At 32.4% G+C, this 12,437-nt stretch overlaps 1 protein-coding gene and 1 non-coding gene across 2 annotated transcripts; one reads left to right on the forward strand and one right to left on the reverse strand.

Moving 5' to 3' along the window:
• LOC18614481 lies at positions 7,695-10,790 on the reverse strand. The gene is made up of 7 exons (XM_018127710.1): positions 10,534-10,790; positions 10,308-10,346; positions 9,971-10,108; positions 9,474-9,613; positions 9,241-9,350; positions 8,397-8,497; positions 7,695-8,212 (listed from the first exon to the last, which is right to left on the reverse strand). The coding sequence occupies exons 1-7, from the start codon at positions 10,672-10,674 to the stop codon at positions 7,829-7,831; spliced, it is 1,053 nt and encodes a 350-aa protein (XP_017983199.1). The 5' UTR covers positions 10,675-10,790; the 3' UTR covers positions 7,695-7,828.
• TRNAW-CCA lies at positions 12,161-12,232 on the forward strand. The gene has a single exon. It is a non-coding gene; the product is annotated as a tRNA-Trp (tRNA).

Raw genomic sequence — 12,437 nt, forward strand, 5'->3', positions numbered from 1 at the left:
TCCCCATATTCCTACCATCTTTGGAAATCGGATAATGACAAAAGGAACACCAAAAAAAGTTGGTCATTTTGAGTTTCACCATCACCATTTTCCCTGTTTCTTGATTGGGTAATTGCGTGTTAAAACATCCCAATGTCGTTTTGCCTAATGGAACTGTTTCCTGCAAATATATTCGATCAAATTAATCAAATTTGATTTCACTAATCGCCTTTGTTAGAAGAGGAGAAAATTTTGATCTATCGAACTTAATTTCAATTAATCGTTTAAGACTGATTTCAGTTTGTGATGACAGAATCAAGACGGAAGAGCACAGTTTCTTTTTGACTAGTTAAAATGAAACAAAAAATCCATAACCTCATTTGCTTTGCCTACACACTTATTCCACAAATTCACACTACCTTTGAGAAATGAGCATTTGGACTACACGAAAAGAAAGGGAAGAGAGAGGTTGGGTTTTCTTGATTTTTTTCTCTACTTCCCTCCTGGTTCCAATTTCTAAACATGGAAATTATCTAATGAAATTTGGTCACGGATCCAATCAAATTTCCATTCAACTGAGTATGTTTGCTCCTAGACCAACACATTGAATTGGGAAAAACCAATCGTGAGACGACAGGTGTAATGAGCAAAAGAAGACCTGGGAAGATATATTAGTCGGTGAATGAAATATCTTAACACAATTCCCTTGACCCAAAGAGTGCAATTTGAGAAACGAATTTTGAAGAAGCCACCCATGGTGCAGTGAAAAAATGGAAAGTTTCTTTGTGGGTTTATCAGAATTCGATTCAAAACTATCACCATTGCATGAAACATTCTAACCCCATCAATCCTATCTTTAAATTTGGTGATAAACAATTGATGTAGACCGATGATTTTTGCTTGGGGTGGGTGCCCATGTATCAACCAGGCATACCCTATTGGGCTTCATGCAGATCGGGACCACCGTCGCCAGGGATGCAACCCAAGTTGAGAGAGAATTGATCCAAGTCCCATTTGCCTAATTTCATGTTCTTGACAAGAAACCCTTTCCCTCCCACTACTACATTCATTGCACAAGGTTTGGATTTGCATGATTTTCTTGTCAGTTTGGATGCATTGGGGTCGTTAAAACAATGATGCCAAAACCAGAGAAAAGATCTTTCTTTTTGGTTTTGGTTATGGGGGAGGGTCTAATCAACTACCTATGCACCACAGCTATGTAGGATTTGATAATTCGTATACATACAAGACTTTGGGTGCAACACACTCCTCATACGTGGTCAAGACAGAGAAATCGAAGATGGTAAAATTTCGGTTTGAAATGAGAAATTTGATGATTTATGAAAAGCATAAAGCCGGCTTTGACAAAATGCTATTGAAATAATAAAATATAACATAATTGGAGCCAATTCATAAGGTTTGATGTGCCAAGTTCATAGGTTTTCATGACACTCTTTAGGTACCAACACAAAGTCAATACTGTAATTTTTTAGGGTTATCAAAAATACGAGTATTTATTCACATTATTTAAGCAAACAATGTATGATTTGATTATTCATGTTGTGCAAAATAATACATAAAATTATCATTAATATAATAAAAGAATCTTTTAAAAAATAACAACATTGTATTATGAATTTTTTACGTTTCAACTTTAATTAAATCATCAATCAAATTATTTACAATTTAAGGTATTTATTGAATTTATCAACTCTTCAATTGAGATTTTACACTCTTAATATACCAAACAATTTTATCAAACTCTATAAAACATAACAAAAATCTAAAACTTTTTTCATCTCATTTATGAAATTACTTTCGATCAATAAATAATATGCACTCATTGTTTCCTTCTACCTTCTTGTCTTAATAGTCCACGTTCCACCGACCAACGTAGAGAAGCAGCATGACCAAGAAACTACGAATGAACCACTCCTATCAATAGCATAAGCACTAGCTTAGCTTTACAACATTAGGAAACCAGTGTTAGTTTGCCACCTACCTCACTCTATTAGACTCGAAAAAGATAAATGACAATAAAAGAAAGAAGAGACAAGCAAAGGTTGGATGCTTATGAGCATTTGTCTTCTCCTTGATTTTCTCTTTGTCACCTACCAACTTATCAAAAATCTGTAACTCAATTTGTTTATCATAACTAAGTACGATTTCACTTCTCATAATGTTGTATATTACACTTCAATCGTGTTTTAATATCGTTAATCATTTCGTTTTATGTTTGAAATACCTTATTCTATGACTATATCAATTTTGGATTATCGATATTAAGACGATTAAGTAGGTTAAAACTTAAACCAATTCTTGTGAGAGTTTCTTCAGTCTTTAATTGGTTACATGTTTAATTATTAGTATGAAGATTATCTCAACATTTTGTCCACACTGACCTTCCTTAGCCAAGTAAGGCCCAGGGGTTGATTTCCTCTAATAGATTAGTTTGAAAATGCTGTAAACCATGTGATTCATGAAATGTTGGTAATCCAATAGCGTATTGTTTTGTTTTTTGCATGCTAAGTGATTAATCAACTGCCTAAAGATGAACTACTTTCTTTAGATTCTAATCAATCGGTTCCCATTGACCAAAAGAAGATGAAATTATTGAGCTGCTAGCCTGCAAGAGTGTCGGTTCAGTTTTTCAAGTCAAAGAGTCCCTACACAGAAACCTATCTTAATACATATGGCTTCGAACTTTAAAGGGTTCCATTAGGCCAGGCAAGAGGATTGACTCCTCTGCTGTTTATTGATGACATTCAATCTATATTATAAGAGGGTGGGTCTTGGTTGCATATCACTGTCAGTGTCATTTCAATCTTAAATTAGACATTTCATGAAAAACCCAATTTAAATATACGAGTTTATGATAAATTTTGGATGAATTAAATAATTAAGAGTATGATAGATCAGAGATGTTTTATACTTGATATTAGTATAAATTGTATAATAATTAATATTGTATGTGCACCCAAACATCTAATTCATTAGTTAGTAAATAATCTTTCTGTTTAAAGAATAAAATTCGAATATATATTTTTTCAATTATTAAAAAAAATATTATTTATAAATATACAATATTTTCATTTAAAAAATCATATCATATCTTATTTGGGCCCTAAATTTTAAATATATTCAACCACGGAAATGACAAGGAAAGTTACAAGAACCAAGCATTCCATGATTGCAATTATGTCATTTGGTCAAAAGAATTATTGCAATGTCGTTGGTGACTCAGGACTGATATTCTCGCTGAATGTGAATTAATATATATTAAAATAAAGTTTTGTTCTCTGCCCAAGCGACCATTAATATCACTTGGTATTCCTCGTATTCGAGAAAAGAACAAAATTCCAGGCTCTCTCTTAGTCTCAACAGCCTGTTGCAGAACGCAGAGTTTTAGAACAAAGTGCCAGTCTCCGTCAGATTTCGGGAGAGAAACTTACGCCTGATGATAGCTTTCAGACAAATGCATATGCCCTTGGCCCTCTCCATCAAAATTCAGAGACACAAATGCAACTCTTTCGTCGATCGAGAATGAACTATTGATTGCTGTGTTTGTGTGTGTGTGTGTCTAGGTGGCCAGGCCTGTTTCTTTGCATGTGGTCTTTATATATTGAATCACGAATGATAATACAGAATTTGATGGAGAATAGGTCATACTCTTGTACGTGACAATGTCTGACCTTCTCATAAGCATATTAGTCGATACTCAATATCGATCACATCTTATCAAAGTATCTAAAAATATATAGATTATAGACTATACACAATACTAAACTCGATTTAAGTCTATCAATAAATAATTTTGAAAGTTAACACATTCGATTAGCATTAGGTTACAAACATTTTACTTCTAATCACTCTCATTATGGTAAGAGTATCAACGCAATACTCAATTTGCATCAAATCACAAGCATTTTACTTCTAATCACACTCTCATTATGATAAGAGTATCAAAGCAATGATTTGCTTCAAAAATTAATACGCTCAATCAATATCAAGTCGCAAACTTTTCACTTCTAATCACTTTCATTTTGATAAGAGTATTAGCGCAATGATTCGCTTCTTTCAACATGTTTGAAAGAAAAACAGAGTCTAATTATTTGAGCAAGAAATTTATTGCTGGGGGACGGAGGACTAAATGTCCATGTTTTGGATTATTAGAGCATGAAATTTAATGAAGAGACAGGTGGGAGTTTTCTCAAGTTTATACATGGGAAACATCAACATTATTACTCAATCATATTCACACACAAACCTCACCCCCACCGGCCACTATCGTTGCTTCCAGGTCCCTATTCAGTCGTCGCATTCCTTTGGCTAATAATTGTGCGGCCCACAAGTTCAATCGAACGTTATTAATTTGTTATGATTTTTTTATATATATTTAAGTTCTTTATATTTCTTGGATATGTAAAAAAAAAATATAAGGGATCATAAGATAAACTGAGTGTTTCCAAATGAATATGAGGTCTATGAGCAAAGGAGCTTGCTTGGTAATGGGGCTTCCAACACGTACCTATCAGTACTGACCCCAGCAATCAATTAGCATCCTCATATGATGCAAGAAAACCTAGAAATGATCAGAAAAGGAAATACCATGCAAAAGCTAGCTAGCAAAGCGTAGAATAATGGTACTTCATGTCTAAAGCTCTGGATCTAATTGTTCCCAAACCCAGCTCTTGCTGCCTTTTTGTGAATTCTGATTGTGAAAGAAAAGAATCAATGTCGTTGGCTTGGTTTTCTTCCCTCGATGCTTAAGCCTTGAGTAACCTATAAACCTTTTTCCCTTTGCATTAGGGTCCATATAAGGGCGTCCCTAACTCTATTTTCGACCCATTGAAAAGACTTTTCTAGCTGTTTGCGAGCTTGTCAGTTACTTAACAAGACATCAACTTAAAGTTGGTGTCCAATTCAAACCTGGTCAAAAAGCACCCCCCACCCTTACTTTTTCTTTGTTAATTTAATATTTATTCTGTCTAATGTGTCCTTAATTTGTCGTTAATCCATACTGTCTTTGGATACGAAGACTGCTTCATTGTTTCCATCTCATTTTGATTCCTTTTTTGTAGTTAACTATGTTGATCATATCTCTACAAACACTTGAAATTTATAATTCTTTCAAATTTGGATTTTCTTTTCCTTGAATTAATAACCATAACTGTTTTTTTTTAATTAAAGACAGTAGTTTATTATTAATCATTGAAAGTGAGTACTTAGTTGAAGTTAGGAAACAATTAAGTTGGTCTCTTGTAAAATTGCCAAGGATGTTTGAGCAACTAATCTATTGCTAATTGTACAGGTTTCTTGTCCGTGCCGTTCTTTGTCATCATCGACTATCAAAATTAATAAAATTATTTTTTTTAAAAAAATTAAATTTTTTACGAGAAACTTTAATAAATGTTCTTGTAATAATGACCAAAAAGTGCAAGTGAAATAAAAAATTATCTTTTCCCAAACTATAGCTAGTGCAATATTAATGTTTTGCAATCATATTGTAACTAATGCCTCCACCAACATCACATTAATTAAATTCAATAATCTATTACCAAATCGTAAAGCAAGTTGTAGGTTGATCAGTACGTTCAAACATGGGCCATTCCATCTAAAGGCAGGACAAGACACGAATTGATTGAGAAACAAACAAACAAACAAAACAAAACAAAACAAAAGACTTAACGATTGAAATCAACCATTTGAATTGTTTGCAAATTAAGTACACAAAGCCATGAAGCTTCTTTTGGATCTGCTTGCTCTGATGAGGCAGGCTATACGTATTAATTTAAATGGCCTGCTGCCTACGATTTGATTTCAATCGTTGTTTCAAAACATTATGAGAGTGGTGTCAATGGAAAACAAGGTCCACTTCAGTAACTAGTTCAGTCTGCTTGTGGGGCTGCAGAGAGATTGATTCAAACAGCAATAATCTCCTCTTCTGGCTCAAGTTCAACACCCCCAAGGTCTCCTTCAGGTCCATGCTTTCATAATATCAACAAGTTTATCTTCGTAACTTTTGTTTATAGTAGCCCCCATAATCTTGTAGATTTGGCTATATATAAAACATTTATTGTTATTAAAAATTCGAGACAAAACAAGGTAAAAGTATATCATTACAGCTCATTAAAACATATATCAAACCGTTCTCACTCTCCCCGTATCATCAAGTATAAAATGATTCGCATTTATCAATACTCAATTTTATTAAAAAATTTATAAATAAATTTATTTCTCTATAAGTGTGTACAAAAGAAACATTTTCCATGATTTTCTTTAACGTATCAATCTTATTATCTTAAATTCAAATTACACAGCTATGATATAGTCGTTAAATTCAACGATAAGAGATTTTTTACCCAATCAAGAAGAAAGACAGGAGATAGGATGAGCTGTTTTGATTAAAAAAGATACCAAATTATGGAAACTCGTGGCAAGAAATTACTATCTTCTATTGCAAACTAAAAGTACAAAACCATCAGTCGTATGCTGATAATGTTGAAAAAAACAGTAGTAAGAGTTGCATATAATTGGCAACCTCCAAACACACGTGGATGAAAACCCTTTAAGCTTGGCTCTCTTCAATTGCCCATTTTTTCCCTCTCGAAAACGATGTTTGATTGCTCAAAGCCAGATAAATTTGTTCTACCGCTAGTCACGGTTCTAACAAACTTAATTTTGTCTTTTGAAAGTATGAACTTGTTTGCAATCGTCAGTCGCCAGGTACTGAAAGTGATCAACTTTTTACATCTCTAGGAAGAGTCAATCATGGATGCTTCCGATTATATCAGAAACTTTGATCAACTTTTGTCATCTTGCTGGTTTTTATGCATGCTTTTGTTACACCCCTTTTTTGCTTTCCTTCTGAGCAAAAGGGAACCTTTTCCTGTTAAGAAATCGGCCATGAACAGTGAACACCTGCTTCGTCACGAGGTTAGTTGCGGTCTGCATGATGAGATTAGGAGTCGCAGCAAATATTGAAAGGAAATTGATGGACTCAAATTTCGCCATCAGCTCACTCGATACAAGCAATGATCACCATCAAAGTCAATGGAGTGACAGACAGTGGTCACCATCATATCTCAATTTTTAATTTTTTTTATTATGATTTATATAAAATTTGATATATATAATATAATTATATTTATAATATCAATTTAATCATTTTTTATGTAATATTTTGAATTTATCACCGATAATGATTCACTCATTGTCAATATATAATTTAGATACATGAAGATTGCATAAGAAAAAGCTCTTGTTGGTGTAAATTTTTTAAATTTATATTTAATTCGCTGTCTATGTATAATATGATACACTATTACTTAATCATAAAGTATCAGTTCATGAACGTGTAAAGATAAAAATTCAAAATTTTTCAAAAATAAATATTTTTAAAATTATAAATATTTATTTATTAAATTTTATAATTTTGATAATAATATTTAATTCACTAATAGTGTATAGATACTATACCTGAAAATGCATCTAATATAAATCATTATATATATATATATATATATATATATTTTTAGTATGATGTTAGTTAATTAATTAAGGAGTGTTGCTCCAAACCCAATAGTAACTACTTGAAGCACTTTGGACCGGACGTGACCCAAATTAGGCCCATTTTTAGGAACGAGCTGGCTGAAATTTGGGTTGTTGGGCTCGAACTTTCAACCAAATTCGGCTACCGGGCTTCTATTTTCTCATTTCTATCAGTGAATTTTCTTCTTCTTTCTTTCTCTTCTTTCATTCTTGCTAAAATTGTTATTTCGTACAACATTACCAATTTGACTTATGAATTTCCAAATATTAATAATAGCAAGTCTTAACAATATCTGGTTTAATCTGCAGCACCACCATTATCTTTTCTAACCCACTGTCTTACTTGTTTTCTTGGATTTTGTCCTCTCGGTTTTCTCTTGCCTGCATTCCAGTGCTTGCTGGTGCTAGGCCTAGTCGAAGAACTACTGGAATTTATTTCTGCAGTTGCTGCTGGATTAGTTTGCGGTTGCTCAGCTGCTTCCTCAGTTGATGCATGGTTAGACAATGGGACTGTATTCTGAGGATTTAAACCCGGCAGAACATTGTGATCTTTCTTGGAGTCAATCAAGCCACTGTTTTCTTGCTGCAGTTTTAGTATTGTCTCGAATTTCTGCCTTCTTATATTCTCCCAGTCCGAATGAAGAAGTGTCTCATCATCTTTAACTTCAGTTCTGTCCAAAGACTGAAATCCAACCAAAAGGAGAGAGTAGATTCATCAACTTCAGTTAAATGTTGAATGTTTAACAACCAAGAAAGTAAGAACGATCAAGCACATGTACATATATCCACAAGATTGGAGTGTCATGGACAATACAGGATATAAGTATGCCTTCACAAAATCTACCACTAAAAATCAGATGACATACCTGTTGAGAAGAATGAGTGCCAACCAGGTCAAGCACATGTTCAAGATCCTTGGCATGAAAAACCTTACGACAAACTGGACAGCTTCCCATGCTTTCTTCCACTGCTCCATTCATGTCGAAAAACACCAAATCAGGTAAATCATAGAAGACAAATAAAATAAACAAAGTTTATAAAATCAGGCAAATCATTTTTTGTTCTTGGATGAAACAAAAATGCATAATGTTGTACCTTTAGCAATACATTTTCACCCAGTAAAATGTAATAGTTGTCATTTTTATACAGTTTGCATCTCACTACCAAGCAAATACAACAACAGAGTGCCCTATCATGTATAATAAGTAACCACATTACATTTATCTCCAAAGTATATTAGCAAGAAAAAGTTACTTATTTTAACATATTGTTTGCATAAGATTCGACCTATCTTACATTCAGATAGAAAAGGAAACCATTTCTGAAATTTTAGACATCGGAACAAAATAACAGTAACTCCAAAAGACAACAAAAACAAGCATAGCAAACAGAAATCTTTTGAATTTTGTCACGTCTGAAACCTGATTCATCTTTTTCTTGAGCTAATTATCATTCTTCAAATACAATGGATGCAATTTCCTCTTTCATTTTAATTTAAGTATTTAAACTTCTTCTGCTCCATATTAGACAAACAATTCAATATAATCTATAGGTATACACTATACACAAATCTGCATATGTTCACAGTAAATTTCTTTGAAAAAAAACTTTTATAACACCCAAAAACATGCAGAAAATTAACTAAAACAATTGCTCTTCTCAATTATACATAAAAAATTATTGCTAATTTGAATTGTGACTTAAACATACCTTGTTGACTTCCTGTGTTCCTTAAATGATGTACAGTTGCGCTAGATGGGTGCTTAGCATTATTCTTATTCTCAATTTGAAGCCAATTCCACCATCTAATAATGCACTCACTGCAATACACACAAAAAATAAAAAATAAAACATAAAGAAGAATGAAAATAAAACCAGAAACCAAATCCAAACATAATGTTGGAGTAAAATAATACAAGTAGTAGTGGAAGTACAACTCTTACCTATGAAAACAATGAAAACAAGACATCAACTTCATAAAAGGCAACTCTTCTTTCTGGTCATCCTCTGACATCAAAGGATACAAACACAATGGGCAATCGCCATCAGGGTGGTTCATAGCAGAAAGCCTCTCAACCGCTCCCTAGAGATAAATTTGAATTATTTATTTCTGCAAATAAGTAAAACTCCATAGTCCAATATGCTATAAACACTATCAATTCAAATGCCAAATTCCAATAACCATTCTACAAAAGGCACAAATACATAATCTAGTTACACTAATACCATTTAGAAAATATGGTACAAACTACAAAACTGGAAAATCATCATGGCTATATAAAAAGTCATAATGGAAAATGTTTGTAAAGTCTCAAAGTACACCAACTAAAATTGTACAATGCTTTAGTAGCCAATACACCTCATTCAAAATTTTCAGACATTTTGGGAAGCAATATAGATAAAAATAATAATGCAAGTCACCTTACAATACTCTGGTTACCTCACAAAGTGCTATAAGCATAAAACAAGAGGGAAGCTCACAGGCTTTGTCTCGTATACTACTTATAAGATGTGTTTGCCTTTGTTCATCAAGACCCTTTGAATCTATCAAATAAATAAGAGGAGGCTCCTTCGGATACTGCCATGGAGGATACAAAGTTAGAGGCAGAATAGCAAAAATCCAGCTTAGGTAACTTATAATCAAAATTTCTCCAACAAAATTAAGCACATTTTCGCATTAATCAGAAGCTAATTCTAAGCCACCCTAGCTCTAATGAACTTCTAATTAATGTTAGAAATTGAAAGAATTAAAAAAAAAAGAAATTAAATAAAAATACCTGTGAGCCCGCTCTTATTCCAATAATTGCTTCCACGAACTGCAAAAACAGCCCAAACTAAGAATTTCTTGGACGTACATTTCTATGAACATTTAGCTAGATTTGTGCTCCGATTTGTAAACTAATTTTAATCAAAATACTTAGCTAATAAATATAAAGCAATGAAGAAATCAGAAACTAAAAACCTAGGCCAAGAATCCTCATCTTGTTAATCCTCGATATTTACCTGTTGGGAAGAGACATCGGCGGTGCGAGGCTTGATATGGAGGTGAAGGTGCGGAGGATACGATTCGACGACCACGCAATCCTCTCCGTAAACAGATTGCACCGCCTCCACTTCAATCTTCACCTCCTCTTCTTCCGCCATCCTTTTTTGTTTCTTTTTCCTTTTTCGTGCTGTGTTTTTATTTATGTGGTATATATGACGAGTTTCTTTTGAGCATTGCCCTGTGAAAATCAGAAAGTACTTCGGCAGGCTCGTCGGTCGGTTGAATTTGTGTTGGTGCTATGTGGCATCTATGACTTTTCGCCACGTTGATGGTCGTGGAGGAATGCCAGAACGACGCCGTTGGCTTGAAATCATGAAGAGCATTATCTTGGACTATCATCTAATTAACATTCTTAAATTTTGTCTTGATTAAAGGCTTAATTATGAACCTTAATCTACACATAAAAAATGATTATAGATTAAATGGTTATGTAAATAATGAAAATAGAGTACATAATTTCATTTAAATTTTTATGCACTTAAAAATTTAAAGAATTATGGCTAAATAATCTACAATTTATATTGTTCTTATAAGTTATTATTTTATTCTTTTTTCTTTATCCATTTTTTTTTTGAGATGTACAAGAAGGAAATTCTTTTTAGATACTTAGTACTTTTTTATTCATTATTTTTTATTTTTATATTGAAAAAATTTACATATTTATATTTTAAAAAATAAATATTCATATAAAATATTATTACATTTTTTAAATTTTCATAGAAGTAAAAAAAAAAAATATATTTGCAAACAAAATAATAAATTTTAAATGTAATTTTAATGAATTTAATATATATTTTTAATGTTTATATCATTAATGAAAATACTTGCTGACAAGTAAAAAATATAACAATAATTGTTATTTTTTACATGTTTTGAAATTAATTAGTTGGAAAATGACTTAAATCATGACATAGATTTGGCAAGCGATAGAAAGTTCATATTTATATAATCAATACTCATTTTATTTCATATTGATGTAAGATTCGTGATATTTTACTCTACATCAATAAAGATTCGAATTTGCTTTAATATCAATGCAGATTCCAATACACTCTAATATCAAACATTATGCCCCAAAACTTAAACTCAAGTTCGTGCGGTTTTAAACTCTGAAAATAGAATTTAACTAAACCAATAAATTACGGATTTACATATTTAACTTACAAAATATGTATAATAAGTGATAAAAAACACGTATTTATATATCAAAAACTCACTTCATATTTTACCAATGTGAAATCCATAACACATCTCTTACTTATATTAGTTACAAAATATCATAATAATAATAAAAAAATAAAGGTTAGAGTTATAACTAATATTGATGTTGTCCACCCATCTTTTACTTATGTGGAATTTGTAACATATATATAGTACTCACAATTTTATTTTGTCCAAAAATTAATCCATTTTTATCAAAATTATGTGTTTAAATTCACATATATGGGCTTGAGCACATCTCTGATTTACATTATAAAGTATCATTTATCTCATACTTTTATATTCCTACTATATACATGTGGATTTATAATTTGAAGAGACAATGCGGTAACTACGAGAAAACGTATGACAACCTAACGACAAGGATCCGTGGCGCAATGGTAGCGCGTCTGACTCCAGATCAGAAGGTTGCGTGTTCGATTCACGTCGGGTTCATTTTTTTAATTTTTTATTTTGACCGTTTACCGTATCTACTCACGATTACCGCATCCACTCAAGTTAGTTTGACCGTTAATTGATATTTTACCGCATCTGCTTAAGATTTCCGTATCCATTCTGGATTACTGTATCCACTCACGTCAAACTTCCGTTAATTGAGCATTATTTGACCGTTAGCGTCAAAACCCTATTTAATCCCCCT

The sequence above is a fragment of the Theobroma cacao genome, chromosome 1 (assembly GCF_000208745.1).
Source record: "Theobroma cacao cultivar B97-61/B2 chromosome 1, Criollo_cocoa_genome_V2, whole genome shotgun sequence".
Classification (NCBI taxonomy): Eukaryota; Viridiplantae; Streptophyta; class Magnoliopsida; order Malvales; family Malvaceae; genus Theobroma; species Theobroma cacao.

Excerpts from the sequence above, each read along its gene's own strand:
- LOC18614481 (XM_018127710.1), bottom strand. The coding sequence starts at position 10,674 with ATGGCGGAAGAAGAGGAGGTGAAGATTGAAGTGGAGGCGGTGCAATCT. Across the intron at positions 10,347-10,533 it reads CCGATGTCTCTTCCCAACAG|TTCGTGGAAGCAATTATTGG; the intron begins GTAAATATCGAG and ends CTGTTTTTGCAG. Across the intron at positions 9,614-9,970 it reads TGCTTATAGCACTTTGTGAG|GGAGCGGTTGAGAGGCTTTC; the intron begins GTAACCAGAGTA and ends ATTTATCTCTAG.